This window comes from Tupaia chinensis, unplaced genomic scaffold (genome assembly GCF_000334495.1).
Source record: "Tupaia chinensis unplaced genomic scaffold, TupChi_1.0 Scaffold000216_1, whole genome shotgun sequence".
In the NCBI taxonomy this organism is placed as follows: Eukaryota; Metazoa; Chordata; class Mammalia; order Scandentia; family Tupaiidae; genus Tupaia; species Tupaia belangeri.
The window spans coordinates 2609229-2630032 of NW_006159691.1; the positions used below are offsets into that span (position 1 = coordinate 2609229).

Genomic DNA, 20804 nt, shown 5'->3' on the forward strand with positions numbered 1-20804 from the left:
TCCAACCCTGGATCATGGATACATGCATGCCCAGAATCTCAAGAAGGTCTCCATATGAAAACCTAGAGGCTTTCCATATGGGTCAGCCTTGCATAGGGTTGCATTTTACTGCTGCACCACCATCTGGCCTCAATACAGTATGTTTAACTATTTGAAAGTAAATTGCAGAAATCATGACATTGATGTCTAAACTTTTTAGCATAGATGATCTACAAATAAGGACATTCTTGTATATATCCACAATACCATATAACATCTAAGAAATTTAGCATTAATTTTTAAGTGATCTAATATACATAGTCCATGTTCATATTTCTAATAATATTAATCCTGATTCAATATGATCCAAAATGCAAGAAATTTTGGGCAGGAATATTTCAGGGGTGGTGATAAATATTTGTCATTATGTCTTGTTAAGAGGTACATAGTGGGGACCCTTCAATTGTTGATGCTACTTACCATCACATCACTTAGGTAAGATGGGGACTGTCTGTCTCCCTACTAAATGCAGTATCTTTTCTCCTTTGTAAGGTATCTGTGCAGTGGTACTTTGAGATGAGATGACTATCTTATTACCCCAAAACTTTCCATGATTTTAGAACCCTTTTATAATCCTCGCCTGTACCAATCATTATCTTGGTGCTTATGAAATGTGACGTTTAAATCTATCATTTCTTCTACATTTATTAATTAGGATGCTTTATACAAAATCTTTACTTTCTTCATGTTTCCCTCGTTTTTTAGTATCCCTATTAATTCATTGATTATTTTTTGACTCAGTGCATTAAAATTCACTACTGTCACTATTAATTTCTATGCTCAAATTGTCTCAACTATGGCTATTGGGGTCCCTTCAAGATAGCCCCAGGTCCTTTTGTTAGATTTTCTTGGTTCTGGCACCACAAACTATTCTAGACCCAGATGGAAGTCAACCACTTATCTAAGGATTTCTGGTGCTCTCCCTGGGGACTAGAATTGATATGATACCCAGCTAGATTCAGTTGTTTTTAATTTTAAGATTGGCAGGGGCCGGCAAGTGGTGTGGTAGTTAAGGATGCTGGACTTCTACATGGTTCGAATGCTGGACCTGGTGGCTTGCTTTCTCATTTTCTCTCTCTCTCTGTCTTACTCTCATTCTGTCCCTTTCTGATCAAATTAAAAATAAATAAGTAAATAAATAAAGTTAAAAAGAAATAATTCTTTAAAAAAATTGAATTTTCCCAGCACAAATATACTGTATATCAGTCCAGGTAAAGATATTATCATACATGTTATCAACAGATACTCATTTTAAATATGCAAACCAGTTACATGTTTCAAAAGTCCAATCTATATGAAAGGTACATTCCAAGAAATATTGCCCCAGCCCTATCACTTCTGCACTATTCCAATTCACCCTTGAAAGATAGCCATTTTGATTAATTTCAGTTTATATTTTCTAAAGTTCCTTATTTTTAAAGTACATAATATTGGGACCAGCAGTTAGCGTAATGGCTATGTCGCTGGACTCCCATGTAGTCGACCATGGTTTGAGTCCCAGACCCAGTGGCTTAAGCTCACGCCCGGCACGTGTATGTGCGTGCCCAAGATCCTGAGAGGAGAATGGAGGAGAAGGGATTGCGGCATGGCCATCCCCCTGGGGGGTGATTTCTCACTTTCTGTCTCTCTGTCTCTCTGTCTTTCTGGTGAGCACATGCGCCCTATAACAAAAACTTCTCCCCTCCCCCCCCCAAAAATGTACATAATATTTCTTTTTCTTTTATTTCTTATACAAAAAGTGGCATAATAGATATATTTTATACCTTGTGCTTTTGTTCACTTCTATCCTAGAAACCACTCCAGATCCTCATTCTTTTTGTCCATTTATGGCACCTCATTGTGTGGCTGGATATAACATGGTTTATTCAACTAGTGTCCAGTGCACACTTAGGTATTTCCATTATTTGCCATCACAGATAATACTGTAGCAAATAGCCTTGTCTTACATTGTTTCATATTTTTGGAGATGAAACTTCAGGGTAATTTTCTAAAAGTAGGATTGCTGGAGTCAAAGGGTAAATGTCCATGCAGTTACATTAAATGTTGAGAGGTATTTCTCCATAGAAGTTGTATAATTTTACATTTTCACCAGCAGTGTAGGTTTATTTTGCATTCACACTAAATGTAAAAGAAAACACAGTATTTGTTTTTCTCTTTTACAATAGGAAATAGAGGCTCCCATATACTTTTAATAATTATATAAAACATAGTAGATTATAATTAATAGCATAGTATGTAACATATACGAGTGTAATTTGATGTGTAATATGATTAGTCACATATATTCATTTGTTCATCCAGTCATTCACTCAACAATAATTAACGAGCATATAGTATGAACTGGTGCTGTTCTGGGTATTGAGGAATATACAATAGTGAACAAAACAAGCTTCCATTTTCATAGCTTATGGTCCTTATATAAAGGAGTGGATAATACATTTAATATTATAAATTCATTTAATATCGTAAATTCAGCTTAAAAACTCATGCACTTTAATTGTAAAGAAGACTGACATATCTCAGGAATAAGTACTTACAGTTTGTGTCCATTTTTAACAACCTTAATCATCTGATTTCTCAGGTCACAGGAAGCTAGGAAGAGGTTGCATGTTGCTAGGGACAGGTATGTTTATAGTAACAAGATGTGGCACATAAAACCTGAAAAAGGAAAAAGAAAAAAGCATTCAAGGCAATAACAACAAGGCAATAAGTAAGTATTATAGTTTCAAGTCAGTGTAAGGGTAAAAAGCTGAACACAGTTTAGTTAAGTCCTAAAGGCATCACTTTATTAAGCCTGATCCATTTTAGATGTTTACAGGGACGACCTTGAGATATTGTAAAGGGCAAAGAGAAATGCAATTATTTTTTCAAATGCCCACTATGAGTTAGGCATCGTGCTGATATTCTACATTCTTAGGTTCTGCCTCCAAACACTGTGATGTAGATGCTATTGATATATTTGTGCAAAAGAGGAATTAATAAATTCCAAAATCTTTCCTGGGAGGCCTTCCCTGACCACCTAATAAACAACCCTGCACCTGGCCAAAAATCTTTCTAACTTCCTTCTCTGCTTTTTTTTTTTCCCTCCACAGCATACTGTACAGCTATTTCTTCATTTATTTTCTGCTCCTCTATCAGGACTATAAGCTTCATGAAAATGGAAAGTTTGTTTTCTTCACTGTTGTATATTCCTTAGCATCCAGAACAGTGCCAGTTCATAGTATGTGGTTATTGTTAAATGAGTGAATATATTAGAAAATGATTATTTGACATTAAATACATGCCCTTTTCATGATATTACAATGTCCTATATGTGGACAGTGTTTAAGAAAGTGGAGCTTGGGACCAGGAGTTAGCATAATGACTATGTAGCTGAACTCCCATGTAGTCAACCGCAGTTCAAGTCCTGGACTCGGTGGCTTAAACTCATGTGGGGCGTGTGTGCGTGTATGCCCAAGATCCCGAGAGGAGAATGGAGGAGAAGGGATTGCTGCATGGCCATCCCACCGGGGGGTGATTTCTCACTTTCTGTCTCTCTCTTTTTGGTGAGTGCATGCCCCCTATAGAAAAAACCTCTCAAAAAAAAAAAAAAAAAAAGAGGGGTCTGTGGGGAAGCATTGGATAGAAAGTAAGAACCTGGATTGTCTGATGCTGGTTCAAGTCCTGGACCTAGTGGCTTGCTTTCTCACTTTCTCTCTCTCTTTGTCTCTCTCTAGTGAGTGCATGTGCTCTATAGCAATTTTTAAAAAATAATAAAAATAAATAATTATTAAGAAAGGGGATGTGTATGAACTATTTTATTAACAGCTATATTCAGGCTGACTGATAGTAGTTCCCTAAAGTTGATCATTTGTATCTTATCTCACCTCCAAGCTCAATAATACATTTGTTGCTTAAAGTCAACCATGGTGGGATTATTTACACCATGGAAATTGGCAAAGGAATTAGATTTTTTTTTCTTGGAGAGATAGTTGTGAAACATTTAGTAGCATATCATAGTTCAACTTAAAAGTTTGTATTTGATGTCTTAGGGTGTAAATATTTAGCTGAGACATTTTATTTTCCTTCAACAAAACTAGAAAATATGAGTAGATTGATGATCTAAGTCCTTCTGATTTTTCTCCATAAGACTCACTTTAACACTCTGGTGGCCCTTGAACTTTTTTCAGATTATTCTGATTTTTCTTAAGTTAGTTTCAAGCCTCTTGATAATGAACAACAACGAACCAGCCAACAAATATGGCACCTGAAATGAAGAGGCAAAGAAAAACATAGACAAGAAAAGTAGGAAGGGAATTTCTGTTGACTTGTGCCAGGCTCTGTGCTTATAAATATGCTGCTGTTAACTTCTCACAACTACCCTCAAAGTTCACCATCGTTAATCCCACTTTTCAGAAATGAGAGTAGAGAAGAGGAAATGAGTGGGGAGGAAATAGGAGGCAAGCAGAAAACTTATTTGATAGCACTTTGTCCTCCTTTATGTTGAAATGAAAATTTCCCTTAAATTACCACCTGACTTTAAGGCACAAGAAAACATCTGGTTTAATTACAGTGAATTTACATGAACCTACTGACAAGAAGCACAGTTAAAATTAGCAATTTTAGTGTGCTTTTTTTTTAAGAGAATGAAATTATAAAGTAATTAACCTTTGTTGTAGAACTCTGTCAAAAGGATGAAAAGTTCTATGCTGTTAGATAGAAGAAGAAATGAAATTGTGGAAAGGGAAAATGTAGATTCATTAAAGAATTATAGGGGGGACAGAATGGAAAAGCGACACAGAATGATAAGACCAAAAAAAAAAAAAAAAGGAATTCTTTACCAAGAAGTCTTTTCAAAAAGAGAGGAAAAAAAGAACAGTTTAATAAAAAATAAGGAAAGGACATCTTAACCTATGGAGAAGTAATGTGGTGGGTGGAATGAGCCTTGATCTGGGGCTAAGATATCCCAATGTAGCCATTGACAGATGCTCTGACTGCCTTTCAGCTTTCTAGACCCACACATCTACCAGATGATGGGAGAAAGGGGTGATTCAGAAAATACTTGGAAATAGAAGCATCTCAGCTGTAGCTGGGCTTCATTCACCACTTTGTTACATAACCTCGGTTAATTACTTGGATTCTGTGCACTGAAATGCTCCATCTGTGAAATGGGATGATGATATACAAAAGTCTGTACATAAAGCACATAACTTACTCTGCCAAGAGCTGTGTTAAATGGTGCAGGACCAACATCAGACATAGTAGACAACTCTTTATATGAGGGCATTTAATTAAGAAAAAAAGAAGCCAGAGATTTATGCCAAACTTCTGTTTGCCATGAGCAAGAACCATTTTTAAATAACCTTCTGGTCCCCCTGTAATCTCAGTTTCAAATATCTCACTCAGACTACATCTCTACTTTTTTCGGTTTTCTCCTTTTACTACTGTATCTCAAAAAATTCAACCCAGCTGGGACCTGCTATGTTTTCATTGCCCCCCACCCCAGTCCCTTTTCTTCCCAGTTTAAACACCTCAGCCAATTATTTCAGTCACTTCCTTGCATACTCCCTCAACGTCTTGGCCCCACTCTCAGTTTCATGAATTCACAACCCTGGTTCCATCTGATTTCCTGCCTATTCTGGGCTTTTCCTTTTGTACCTGACTGTGTTGTATCACACTGACCACTCTTGCTTTGAGGCCAGGAGCATTACTGGAGCAGGCTTTTAAGGATGCCCATGATACTGAGTTTCCATGTCTGTCGGTTCTTTTCCCCCCTGCCTTCAGACATCCAGCACCTCCACCTCTCCTCATGCTGTTGATGATTTCATTCCTGATTACTGAGAAGATGGAAGCTATTCAAACAGACTTCCTCGAACTCTCATCATCACCCATGTCGTGACTACATATTCAGCCTTCTGTCCTATTTCTCTGTGTGAACCATTTGTTTTCTACAGAAAGGCAAACATCTTCTCTTAATGTACCAAGTCCTATTTTGTTTTCCTTACTTCAGGTCATTTCTCCAGCAATCATTCACCCTCTACCATTTTTCAAAATTTCTGTCTATGGGAAACAATAGGTGCAGTGGTGGTTAAGATGCCAGACTCTCACATGGCCAACTGAGGTTCAAGTCCTGGACCAGAGGCTTGAAATTCATGCCAGGCACGTGTGTATGCATGCCCAAAATTCTGAGAGGAGAATGGAGGAGAAGGGGTTGTAGTATAGCCACCCTCCTTCGGGGGGGGTGGGGGGTGATTTCTTGCCTACTTCCTCTGTTTCTCTCTGTCTCTCCAGCAAGCACACATACCCTATAGTAAAAGTCTCTCCCCCCCAAAAAATTCTATCTATAATTTATCATACTTATTACCTTATACACAAGCTGTATTTCTCCCATATTTTAGGTTTTTTTGTTTTGTTTTGTTTTTGCTATAAGGTATGTGTGCTTACCAAAGAGAAAAAGAGGGAAAGTGAGAAATCGCCCTTGGGGATCATGGTCATGCAGAAATCCATTCTCCTCCATTCTCCTCTCGGGATTTTGGTCATGTATACCTGGTGTGTTTCTTAAGCCTCTGGGTCTGGGACTTGAACTGCACACTTGGCCATGTGAGATCTAGTGCCTTAACCACCATGCCACTTGCTGGTCCATTTCTCCCATCTTTAAAAAGACAGAAACAAGGGACAAGAAGATGGCATAATGGTTACATTGCTGGGCTCACATGTGGTTGACCGTGGGTCAAGTCTTAGACCCAGCAGCTTTAAACTCATGCTGGGTGCATGTGTGTACATTCCCAAAGTCCTGAGATGAGGAGAAGGGATTGTGGCATAGCCTCCTGGAGAGTGATTTCTCACTTTCTCTCTGTCTCTCCAGCGAGCACATGTACCCTATAGCAAAAATATCACTTAACAACAACAAAAAGACAGAAACAAAAACATCCAATTTTACCTTTTCTTCTATCTACTGTCCCATTTCTTCCTCTCTGTATATCCTTTTTTTTTTTTTCTTCTAGTCTCTCTTGAACACAAACAAAGTTAACTCAAACCCTACCCACTCTACCAAAGCAATCCATTCATGGGCTCCAGTGCCCTTCACGTTACCAGATTCAAATGTCATTACTCAGAAAGTTAGATCTTCTATTAACCAAATGCCAATATTGGGCACAACTGGTTACTGAATCTTTAAAATGCTTTTGCATCTGGCTTCCTGAACATAACACACATTTCTAGATTTTCTCCCTTATCAGAGCCTCCATCTCTTTGATCTTTTCTGCTGGTTCCTTTTAACATCCCAATCTTTGGGTTCAATGTTTAGGACTCTTTCTTCACATCTGTACCAGAGGTGGCCAGATATTAAAATAGGCTATGTAGACCAAGTGATTTTTGTGACAGCTACTAAACTCTGCCACTACTGCAGGAAAACAGCCAGAAACCACAAATGACTGGGTATGGCACTTGTCCAATAAAATTTTATTTACAAAAAACAAGCAGCTGGTTGGATTTGGCCAGAGGGCCATAGTTTGCTGACCCTGTATCCACATTCATTTTCCTAATTATTTCCTCTAGTCTCTTGGCTTTAAAATCCATCCATATGCTAATGATTTCCCCAATTGGTATCTCTAGGCCAGACCTTTCCCCAGCCCTCCAGAGTCATTTGTCCAACTGTCTGCTCAACCTCTCCACCTGGATTGCTAATCAGACTCTGGAATTAACACATCCAAAACTGAGCCCCAGATCATCCTTCAACTATCACCAACTCATTCTTTCCACTATTATCTCCATCTTTCTTAACAGCACCTCCATTTTATTAGTGGCTCAAACCAAAAACCTTCACTCCTCACTTTTTTGTCAGATCTGGGACCCTGAATTGCCCAACTCCAAAGAAAACTCTTCATCCCTTATTGTCTGTGAGTGGTGCTCTCTGGCTTTGTTCCAGCAGCAGCTCTGCACATTCCCTACATCCAATCTGTCAGCCTGTTCTTTCACCTTCAGGCCTAGACTCTGCATTCTTTTCTCAACAGAGAAATAATCTTAAGTAATAAGACATATCCTATCACCCCCCTGCTCTCAACCCTCCAGTGGTTTCTCATGTCACTGAGATTAAAAATCCCAAGGTCTTACAGTGGCTCACAAAGCATCAGGTGGCCAAAATTCTCATTTTTTTGTTGCCTCTTTCACCATATATCCTATTTCTACCTCACTACACAAATTGAGTCATGGTTCTCCTCAAATATACCAGTGGTGTCTCTGTTTCAGGGCCTTTGCATTTGCCTTTTGCAAATTATTTGGCTGAATTACCTTCTGGTAAATAAAAAGAATTGGTTCTCTTATTTCCTTTGAGACTTTGTTTTCTTATTTTATTATTTTTTTAATTCACCATAGGACATGTGCTTGTTGGAGAGAGAGAGAGAGGAGAAAACACTTCCCATGGAGAATGGTCACATTGCAGTCCCTACTCCACCCTTCTCTCTTCTGGGGATTTTGGGCATGTGCCCACACGCACATGACATATTTCTCAAACTGCTGGGTCTGGGACTCAAATAATGCAATTAGCAGTGAGTAATCCCTCCGTCTTAACCATCAGGCCACAGTCTGGGCCAGAGACTTTATTCTAATAGTCACCTTTAGGGGAACTGTTCCCAGACTACTCTATTAAAAAGCAAAGCTTTCCACACCACACTCTTTGTCTGTTTTCCTTGCATTTATCATCTGACATACTGCATATTTCACTATACATTTTATCTGTCTTCTCCCACAAGAATGCACTCCATAGAGACAAGGGTTTTTCTTTATATTTTGTTTATTATTACTTTCCAAGTACTTAGAACAGTGCCAGGTAGATAAGCACACAATACGTGTTATTCAATGAATGAATCCTAAATCCTCAGAGACAAAACAGAGTTTAAAATTATTTACCATAGAAATAAGAAGATTGTAGAAAGCTGTTTAACATCTTTAGGAAGTTTTAAGAAGATAAGGCTTTATGATTATCTATAATAATGCCAATCAAAACTGATTAGGGTAAGGACATCACTGGAAGTAGTGGCAACCTGAATTAGCTCTGCAAAAAAATCAAAGTACTGATCTCTATCCTTGAGCTGTTCTCAGAGAATAGGACAGGACTGGGGGGGGAGTGTTGGGAGGAGCAACATATAGAGAATTAACTTTGTGCCAGGAACCTTGCTAGTAACTTTATGTATATTAATATAAATCCCATGACAACCTACGAAGTAGGTACTATTTTTCCCCATTTTAAAGTAAGGAGAGTGAGGCACAGAGATATTAGCCAACTCACTCAAGCTTATACACCAAACAAGTACTGAGAGATGGACACAAATCCAGGCAGACTGCCTTCAGCTCATGATCTTAGTCTGCAATACAGTCTTAGAGGTCTAAATGATGACAGTAAGAGTTCTCATTCAAGGTGGTGACCTGACCACCCTCCTTAAACTACCTTCTAAAGAAATACAAAGAAAAACACATTTAAGCATTTCCTAAGAACTATAAGAGGACACTATACCTCTGCCAGAAAACATTAATGCAAGGCAATATGGGGAAGGGAGACCGAAATGAGAAAGAGGTGACTGGGCTGGTACTACATGGAAGGAAACTCCTTGGGGTAAGAAGGAGGTCTGCATCTGGTAAATAGAAAAGAGAAGGGCATCGATGGAAGACTTTTACAATAAGATACTCCAATGGAAAGAAGGGGCAATATTTCTGGTAACTAACTTCATACTGTTCCCCAACATACCTGAAAATCCCTCACTTTATATAGAATGTTCCTGCTGCCTGGTTATTTCTCCTCCCTAACCATTCCTCATACCATTCCTCTATAAGACAAACAGAACCCTTCTTTAAGCAAGTAATACATGAGTTATTTAAATTATCTTGTTTTTCTCTGAATTAGAAGTATTTTTTTTTTTGAAGAGGTTTTTGCTATAGGGCACGTGCGCTCACCAGACAGAGACAGAAAGCGAGAAATCATCCCCCAGGGGGGATGGCCATGCCGCAATACCTTCTCCTCCATTCTCCTCTCGGGATCTTGGGCACGCACACACACATGCCCAGAGTGAGTTTTAAGCCACCGGGTCCAGGACACGAACTGCGGTCGACTACGTGGGAGTCCAGCGACATAGCCATTATGCTAACTGCTGGTCCCTCTGAATTAGAAGTATTTAAAACAGACTCCTCTAATTAATAACCAACACTATCACATTTATTAGGTTGTGTAAAGAAAGGTTACTGGGGTCAACCTCATAACCTAGCAGTTATGGGAACCAAATCCCACATAACTGACCACAGTTCAAATCCCTATACCTGAGGCTTGAAAAACATGCTGGACACATATCTATGCATGCCTCCAAATTCTAACATGAAGTAGAAAGGATTATGGCATGACCACACTCCTATTTCTGGTGAGCTAATGTGTTTCCAGGCAATTAAAAAGAAAGAAGAAAGAAAGAAAGGTTATTGGTAGGATGAAAAATTGTTCATTCTTGTTAAAAGAGATTGATCTGATAATGCAAAGCAACTTTTCCCCAAAGAATTACAGCATGAAACACGATTTTAAAAATCAATACAAAAAGCTCATATGCATTCTCAACGAGAATAAATAAATACTAGGATAGAGCATATTCATAGAATATAAATTCATATTGGAAAGATGTTAGTTCTCTCAGAGTGATCTTTGCAAAAGAGTTTATAACTATTTACTATTCTTATTTTATTTATTTGGTAGTGAGCCATTTAGTACATAGGAATGTGTGTTTAAGGAGTAAAAGCTATAAAGAAAAGTACAGTCATAGTATGAAGTTGGCTACTGAAACATTGAGCTATTTGTTTTATGTACTTTTATAGTATTTCACAAAAAATCTAAAAATAAAACAATGAGAATACTATATATATATATATATAATTTTATACCAATAAATGTGAAATTTAGGCAATAGGAAAAAAGTTCTGGTAAAATAGCAATTTAAAACCTGATCAAGGGAAAAGATTCATACATAGTTCTACAATCAAAAGAGAAACAGAGTCAGTAGTTTAAACTTTTCTGACAAAGAAAACATGAGTCTCAGGTGATTTTACAAAGTGCCGTCAGACAGTCAAAGAGTTTGTAATCTCGGTCTTATGTAATAGGCTGTTGGGAAAGTCATGACACATTGCAAAGAAAAGTATGTCATGACTTTCCTAATTATCCAATATTTTCTGAAAGAAGATAAAGGAGAAATACTCCTCTCCTAAATGTATGACATGAGTTTAACCTTGATATCAAAAGCTTATTATGAGAATAAAGAAATTAGATGCAAATACCTCAAACAAAATATTAGCAAACAATTCTAAACTGTATACAAATGGGGGAAAGTTAGTTTATTTCAATAAATCAATATTGGTTTAGCTTTAGTAAATCTATTTACGTAATTTGCCATATATTAACTTATTAAGAGGGGAAAAACATATCATTACTATATATATATATATACAAACAAGAAAAAAAAGTTATATCTCAGCAAGATTTAAGAACAAAATATCTTTATATACCAGAAATAAAAAGGACCTTCTTAACCTGATTTTAAAAACCTACATTTAAAAACATCATACTCAAAGATAAAATAATAACATCTTTATCTTTAAGGTTGAGAAAACACATGTGCCTATCGTTATTCCCATTAAATATTATATTGGCAGTCCTAGTTAAAGACAAGAAAATAAAGTAGAATTAGAAGATTGTAGAACAAAACTATTATTAACTGAAGATGCAATGAATTATCTACATAGACAAGCCAAAGGAATCTGCATACAAATGACTAGAATTAATATGAGAATAAGCACGTTTCTAAGATATCCACATTAAAAAGTCAATTGCAGGGCCAGCAGGTGGCATAGCGGTGAAGATACTGGATCCCACACAGCCAACTCTGCAGTTTGAGTCCCGGACCCTGTGGCTTGAAGAACATGCTGGGTGCATGTATGTACGCGCATGCTCAAAATCTCTTTAGGAGAATGAAAGAGAAGGGATTACTGCATGGCCATCCCCCCCTGGGCAGCCAGTGATTTCTCCCTTTCCCTCTCTTTGTTTCTTTCAGGAAAGCACAGGAGAAAAAAAAAAAAAAAAGGCAATTGCATTTCTCTTTATTTAACAAGTATGTGGTAAAGATACCATTTTTATTATTAGCAGTAAAAATATAAGATACTTAATAATACATTTAAAAAGGTTTTTAAGATGTATTTGTAAATAATAAAGCACCGAAGGACAGTAAGGCTTAAATAAGAATATACCATGTGTATGGGTGGAAGAACTCAGTATTGTAAAGATATATAAAGATATAAATTAATTGGGCAGTAGCCCAATTAATCTATAATTTATTCAATTCCAATATAAAAATCAAATGTACAGAATGGTCCTAAAATGTATGTATAGGAAAGAAAAGTAAGAATAGCTAAGACAGTCTTGAACATGAAAAACAAAGTTGTAACCCTTATTCTATTACTTATCAAGACTTAAAACCTTATGCTACTACTTAACAAGAGTTACAAACCACTGTTAGCTAAGAAGATGTTGTACTGATACAAGGATAGCTCAATATAATAAGTGAACAAAAGAATGTAGCTCTAGACCCATACATATACAGAAATGTGATAAGAGGTAAAGTTAGCATGATGTATCAGTTGAGTAATTATTTTTTTTCCCAATAAGTGATGGTAGGATAGGGAGGAGGACTTAAAATTAGATCCCTACCTCACATTTTACATAATACAATTGCAAATTAATTTAAAATATTTTATTAAAGGCATAGCTCTAAAACATTTGAAGAAATTTTTTAAAAAGATTCTTAGGATCTTGGGGTAGAGAAAATGTTTTTTAAGCAAGACTTTTTTGTTTGGATTTATTCAGAAGCAGACCCCAGGTAAGGGTTCAAATGAAAGTACTAGTTTATTTATAAGGTGGACCCAGGACACACTGGGAAAGAGAGAGGGAAAAGGAGACAGGAAAGGGAAGGAAGCCAATACAAGATGTGTTATCAGAAAAATTACCACCTGAATAATTGGGATTGGGATTGGGATTGGGAATAGTGTCATTTCAAGTATGGCCCCAAAACAAGCACTGACTCTTTCACTCTTTCTGGTTCATGAAAAGATAATTCATAAGTAGAGAGTATTTTAAAAGGAGGAACTTGCATTTTTCTTTGCTGTCTTATTTAACTTTTACTTTTTTGTGTTTTTTTTTTGAGAGAGAGAGAAAGTTTTTTTTTTTTTTTTTTTTTTGCTATGGGGTATGTGCACTCACTGGAGGGACAAAGAGACAGAAAATGAGCAATCACCGCCCCCCCCCCCATGGGGGATAGCTAGGCCGCAATCCCTTCTCCTCCATTTCCCTCTCATGATTTTGGACATGCATGCATGTACTCAGCATGAGTATCAAGCTACCAGGTCCAGAACTCAAACCACAGTCAGCCACATGGGAGTCCAGTGCCTCAACCATCACACCATCCACTGGCCACTCACTTTTACTTTTTAAATTGTACTTCTATAGTAAATTTTTAAAATTGTGTTTTATGATCATATCAGACCGCAGTGGTGCAAATCATCAGCAGTAGCACCATTAGGGTTTCAGTGTTTGGGACAGTTTTAGAAGTTGTACTCAAACATGTCTCAGTTACCCAATTAAGTGGTGAAAAAACTGGGATATTCATCCATCAACATTTGTCTTCATTGCTTAGAGAATATTTTAGGGGACTGGCAGGTGGCATAGTGGTTACGGAGCTAGATTCCTACACGGCTGACCGCAGAACTCACTTGTAACTCACATCAGGTGCATGTGCATGCAGTCTAAAATCCCAAAAGGAGAGTGGAGGAGAAGGGATTGCAGTGTGGCCATCTCCCCTGGGTGGTGATTTCTCACTTTCTCTCTTTCTGTCTCTCTGGTGAGCACATGTACCCTATAGCAAAAATCTCTCTTAAAAAAAATAAATAAAGGAATATTTTAGGGGCATTATCTCTCCGGCATTTCTTGCCCAAAGTAGAGTTTGCTTCCACAGCTTACAGGTAAAGTAGCAAGTGTTTATAATAAATATTATTCAGTAGGATATGGGTGAGGCCTCAATAGTATATGCTACTAAGTTTGTCTTACTCTTTTTTCCTCATACAAAATAATGAAAAACTGATAAGTTTGACCACATTAAAATTACAAACTGATCTGTACTCAAAGGTTCCATAAAGAGAAAGGCCACACATGTACCAAGAGAAGAAGACTTTTTATAACACATGTAGCCAATAAAAGGATCAGTCTCAAGAGTATACAAAGAATGTCTATGAATGAATGAGAAAAGAACAATAATGTTTTAACATCATTAAAAGATTTTCAGCCTTTTTAGTGAATAGGTAAAAGCAAATAAAATTCTCAATGAAGTATCATTTTACACTTACCAGATGGTCTAGAATTTTAAAATCTTATCATGCCAAGTATTTGTAAGACTATAATAGAAGTAGAAAATTTCAGAACATATCTTGGAGCAATATAAATTGCTTTGACCACTTTGAATAACAATTTGACAGTAGTCAATAAAGCTGAAGGTAGAGATGCCCCTCAGTCTACCTACCCTATTCCTAAAGACACCTTAATGAAAATTTGTGTATGTTCAAATGTACAGAAACGTTAACGTGAACCATAGTTGAAGAGAGCATCATCTGGAAACAACCCTAATGATCATTAATAGTAGAATGGTGAAATAAATAAGACTGTATTCATGAAATGGAGGTGAATGAAATACAACTATATACATCAACATGAGTGACTCAAATGCTGTTGTAACAACTTCAGGTCATATTACAACACTCAATCTACATTTATAAAAGCAAACCAAGAAAAATGAAATGATTTGTTGTCCTGGTAGAGACATATGTATTTATACCTCAAAGTAAAAATAAAGAGAATGATTAACAGACAATTCTGGATAGTACCTGTTTTGTTTTGTTTGTTTTGTTTTTTTGGTGGGGAAGGGAGAAAGATGGGAACATAGAGTGCTTCAGTGGTATCATGTTGTTTATTTCTTAAAGTAGATAACAGGCAGATGTGTTTTTATAATTCTTTATACTTTCATACATATGCTTTTTAAATATAATACAAAACATTATAAGATACACTTTTTAATATAATGTAAAAAACAATATGAACAAAGTAATACACTCCCAGAAATGAAAATTGTAAGAAATAAAAACCAAAATATTTTTAACTGAGGGCCATGAAAAAGAAACATTAGTAACTGAAGATTTATACAGTAAAACTGAGTTAAAGGACTCACTGTTATCAAGAGGTGTCCTTTGCCCCTAAAAAGAAAGAAGAGAGAGAAGAATGTAACTACAATAAAAATTTTGACAAAATATATTTGAAATTAAAATATATATATATCCACAGTTCTTCTGGAAGAATAAATGGGTACTGATATCTCAGAAAACTTTGCAAAAGAATGATAGTAAAAAAGAACTTTTCCTATCAAGTATTAAAACATGTCATCTCAATACAGTAGAGAGATAATGTCACAGTAGAAGCTATGACTCAATGAAATAGAACTGAAAGTCACACAACATGTGTCAGGATATAAACCAATTTCTTCGAGTGGGAAGATGGCATTTTAAATCACTGAAGAAAGTTCCAACTGGTCAATTAATCGTCCTAAGAAAACTGCATAGTTCTCATGTACAACACACAAAATAAATTGCAGATGGATTAAAGTGTTAGATGTAAGAAGAAAAAGATGAGTTTAAATGGTAAAAGAAATAAATCATAAAATAATTATTCCTCTGTATTTTCTATTCATCTGACCTGGGTGAGAAAAAGAATTGGCTCTAAACTAGAAAGACCAGGTGGCTTAGTGCACTTAGCTTAAAATTCGTCTTCACAACCTCCATCAGATAGCCCCTCCAAGGAATGAGTAAAATTGCAACTCAGTTTTCATTTAATGATTAAAGCTTCTTTACTCTTTCCAAATTTAGCCCCCACTGCGTTTTTATAGATGGATTCACCTTCACTTCCCCTAAAATTAAACCATTAGGAGACCTTAACTCCTCCCTCCAAAGCATCTATACATTTTATTTTCTTCTCTCCTCTTGTGGAGGGAAAGGCCTTTCATTCTACCTACCCCTGCTTTTGTCTTTTCAAGACCCTACCAATATTAATTATCACCTATCTCCCACTCTTCAACCACTTCCTTCTATTTTGATTGTTTCAGTCATGCTATGCTCCCTCTTATCTTTGGGAGGGGACACTATTTTGGCTCCATATTCTCATCCCCGCTATTTTTGCTATTTTTTGGATTTTCCTCCCTTTTGAAGCCAAAATTGTTTACTTGACTCACCTTACCTTCTACTCTTCTCTCTGGGTTGGCTTGTGTCATCAATACTCTCCTTGTTCTTGCTTGAGACACAAGTAACCTTAAGGACACTAAACTCAATGGGTAAATTTTAGGTTACATCTTATTTGACTGCTCCTCCATGTCCATAACTGTTGGCTGGTTCCTTCTCAAGTTCCTTTCCTCTCTGGGATGCTACATGAAAACTCACCTTCCTGGTTTTCCAGTTGCCACTTTGAACACTGTCTCCCAATTTCAGTTTGTTTTTATTCTACTTGTTAAGATTGGAATTCATTTGGGCTGAGTCTTTGATTTGCTTTTTCCTCTGTGTTATATAGCCTTGCTACAAGATTTATTTCCTATTCATGATCTCAACTCCAAAATATTGTCTTCAGTATTGTCTCCAACTGTTAGCTATTATTCAACATTGCCACTGGGTTGTTTTTCATATACCTCAAATGGCAAAAATTAAGCTCACCAGCTTCCTCCCCAAAACTAGTCATTCTATAAGGTTCCCTCTATATAAATGACACTCTGATTCCACATTTTCACAAAGAAAGGTCTGGGATCTTCAATGACACATCCCTTCCCTTCTTTATCCTTTTCCATCACTACCAAGTTGTTAGTTTAGAATCCCTAAATCTTCTACACGGTACATTTCTCTTCTACACTAATATCCTACCATCTTTTCTCCTGAAGATGACACCAGACGTCTTTTGCCTAATTTTTCTCCTTTCATCCTTAACCTCACAAAACTATCCACTGTGCTCCAGTATCCCCTAACCCTTCTGCCCTAATAACTTCTACTTAAATATCAACTCTAATTTATTTGCCATTCAGTATCCTAACACAGAAGGCTAGAATTTCTCTGCATGTTATAATTCTCCTAGAATCATATCCCTTTACCTTAGAGTCCCAAAACAAATTTATTGAATTAATTGTGGTGTAATTATTTAAAGTCTGTCACCCTTTCCCTAATACAAGCTTTAAAAAGGATTTGACTACATCTCTTTTTGTTACTAGTGCATCCCTAGTGTCCATCACATTCCCTTGATCATATTAAATACTTAATAAATATTTGTGGAAAGGAAGAGTGGATAAGGGAAAACAATAAGAGATCTGATTAATCAAGAGCTTCTACGTACCTAAAAGATTTTAAAAGCAAATGAAAAACTATGGCAAAAAAATAATTGCAACCTTTGCAAGAAAGCTTATGTCCTTAAGAAGAGATTACAATTACAAGCCCATAAGACTAAAATGAACAAAAATGAAGAGCCATACAGGAAATTGAGCACAGAGTAGAGAGAGATTGTTCATAAGAGAATCAATGCAAATGGCTAATTAAACTGAAAAGAAAATCTGCCTCCTCAGTATTCTAAAAGAGACACACACCCAGTTATTTTTGTTGTTGTTGTTTAGTCAATGTTAGCAAGGATCAAACTAAATTTTCTCTTATGTTGGGGAGATCAACTTTCTGAAAACAGTCTGATCATATGTGTCAAAAATCTTAACCAAAATAGAGTTTTTTACTTTGGTCCATTAAATTAATCTCCAGGAATTTATCTTAGGGACATCACCAGAATTGCATGCAAGTACTTATTTATAAGAATGCTAATTCTGGGGCCAACCTCATGGCATAATGTTTCAGTGCTGTGCACGTGACTCCTGATCCCTTATAACTAACTGCAGTCCGAATCCCCTGAGCTCTGAAAAACGTGCTGGATGCAGATGTGTGCACACTCAAAATCATGATGGGAAAGAGGAATGGAGGAAAAAGAATTGTGGCATAACCATGTCCCATTGGAGAGTGCTTCCTCTCTCATGTGCATGTGTGTGAGCACAGGTGCCCTCAAAATTCTAGGGGATAGACACTGGTACAGCATAAAATGGGACACTCCGCAAGGCAATCCCATATGGGAAGGCTTCTAGGTCATGTCACCTTGTAGATCTCCCTGAGTACACAGGCACACACATGCCACGGTCCAGGACTGGCTGAAGGCTGGGGGTGGGTTGTGGCATTAAACCCTTTTTAGGGTGCTGTCTCTATGTCTCTCTCTAAGAAATAAGTAGGCAACAACAGAAAGAATGGTCATTCTAGTATTACTCATGATCATGAAGAATTCAAACCAACTTTAATGTCCAGTAGTAAAGAATTGGTGGCCATGCTGTCTGTGGTAGCCCTCACTGTTTGGTGCTGCACCTGTTCAGGCTGAGGCCATATGAGAGGCCCAGGTTCAGTTCCTGGCCCACCCTAAAACCACATGTGATGACATGCACCTGTAATCCCAGCTATTTGAAAAAGTGAGGCAGGAGGATCACAACATGGTGTGATCCTGTCAAATAATTTTTTTCCAGTTTTTGCTGTAGAATGCATGCACTTGAGAGAGAGAGAGAGAGAGAGAGAGAGAGAGAGAGAGAGAGAAAAGGGAAATCAATCCCCCAGGGGGATGGCAATGCTGCAATCTCTTCTCCTCCATGCTCCTTTTAAAAAAAGGTATGGTGACTAAAACAGAGCACATCACCCTCTAAGAAGCTATTAAAATGCATGTCCCTAAAGATCACGTGAAACTTATTTTTTAAAATCTGTGATGTGTTTAGTGATAAAAGAAGATCACAACATATTATGCACAGTAGGAATCATTTTTTTAAATTAAAATATATATGCATGGCCATATTTTATAGTTAAAAAATAAAATATGTATATGAAGTTTATATGCAGTAAAATACTGGAAAATATCTTTGGATATGAGAATCATGAATGATTTTGCTCTTTTCTTTTTTTAACCTTTTTATATATTCCTAATGTTCAACAAATTCTGTGTATCATGTCCATAATGAGAAAAACTAAATATATTTTAATTTAACAATGGGGAACTGATTGCAACATATGGCCGAGGCTATATCTAGAGAGGCGTAGCATGATGATTAAGAATATATGCTTTGAAGCTCATAGACAGGTGTTCAGTTCCCTCTTTACAACTTAAGAGGCATATGACCTTGAGCAAGTTATTTAATTCTGTTAGTCTCAGTTCTCTTATAGGTATAAAGGAGATAATGCATACTGGGCAGAGATATTTTGTGGCTTAAGTGAAATAATGTATGTAAAATTCTGATCAAAGAGTAAGCGCTTAGTAAAAGTACCTTTCTTTGTCATTCCAAAATATAAATAGATCCAGTAATGATTTAAGGGATTCATGATTCCCTAGGGGTTATAACTGAAAGTTTGGGAAATCTTTTATTTTATTTTCTGGCTTAGCATCTTCCAAACTATTATAAGGATGGTGGGATCCAGCAGGAAGATATTGGCAGAAAGACTGACCTGATTACAGAAGCAGCCCCAGAAAAGGCTATGCTTAGTAGGGCAAAGTTCTGGCCAAGTTCATTCATTCTCTCATTCATCTAACCAACAAATAGTAAGTGTGCCAGACATTGAAGATCAGCAGCAAGACACACTAGTTTCTTCTTGGAATAAGACAAGCTTCTTCTAATTGGATTGATTTTAAGACACATAATTCCTCTTGGATTCAGAATTTAGAAAACTGAAGAATCCTTCTGAAAGTTGGACACAACTTGGCAGGGTTAGGGAAATGATAGTTGGTGAAGTGACAGTGAAGCCTACTTTGCATTCCTCAAATACCTAAGGACCTAATTTCAAATTCTACGTGCTGGCAGAGCTGGGACATGCTGATGTACTTCTTACTCTTAAGTTTAATTCGCCATCAGATTTGCTCAGTCTACAGGTGAAAGGCAATCAGACTTCTGAAAAGGGATTAATAGACCATTGCCTGAGAGTCAAACCAAGCCATTGTCTGCTTTAGGAAATAAAGTTTTATTGAAACACAGCCCAGCCATTCGTTTATGGACTGTGTGGCTGTTTTTGTGTTATAATGGCAGAGTTGAGTAGTGGTAACAGAGACTGTGGTTCATAAAACCTAAAATATTTACTAATTCTTCATAAAAAGTTTTCCAATCCTTGTTCTGGGTCTTTGGGGCTAGAGAAATGACATGGAAGCTGATATCACATTTAAAACTTTTTCCTTCTGTAGTTCCAGGAGCTGTTCCCCTTGAATCCATCCAAGGTGGACCCTTTGAGGAGAAGATCTACATTCAATGGAAACCTCCCAATGAGACCAATGGGGTCATTACTCTCTATGAGGTAAGCAAGCCCCCTTGCTGCATCAGTGAGCTTCATTTTTATTCAGTTATCTTCAGCCTGAAGTTGGTGAACATCTGTTCCACTGATGGTGTAAAGGTAAGAAACAACTAACCTAAAGGTTTCTGACAATATGTTAGGAAGAAAATGCAAGAGCATTCAGTTGAGCTTTCTTGATAGTCCCATAGACATGTGGACACTGGACATGGCATGCATTGAGGTGATCTACAAAGGAGTCAAGACTCAGTCAGGTTGTCCTGACATAGAAGAGGAGACCTAGGCCTGGAAAAAGT

The 20804-nt window shown here is 37.0% G+C and overlaps 1 protein-coding gene across 1 annotated transcript in view; it reads left to right on the plus strand.

Moving 5' to 3' along the window:
• PTPRT (protein tyrosine phosphatase receptor type T) overlaps positions 1-20804 on the plus strand; it is a 1472724-nt gene that overhangs the window by 1032266 nt on the left and 419654 nt on the right. The window contains exon 10 of the mRNA XM_006147596.1: positions 20405-20514. Within this exon, the coding sequence (XP_006147658.1) occupies positions 20405-20514 (110 nt within the window). The remainder of the gene's footprint in view (positions 1-20404; positions 20515-20804) is intronic.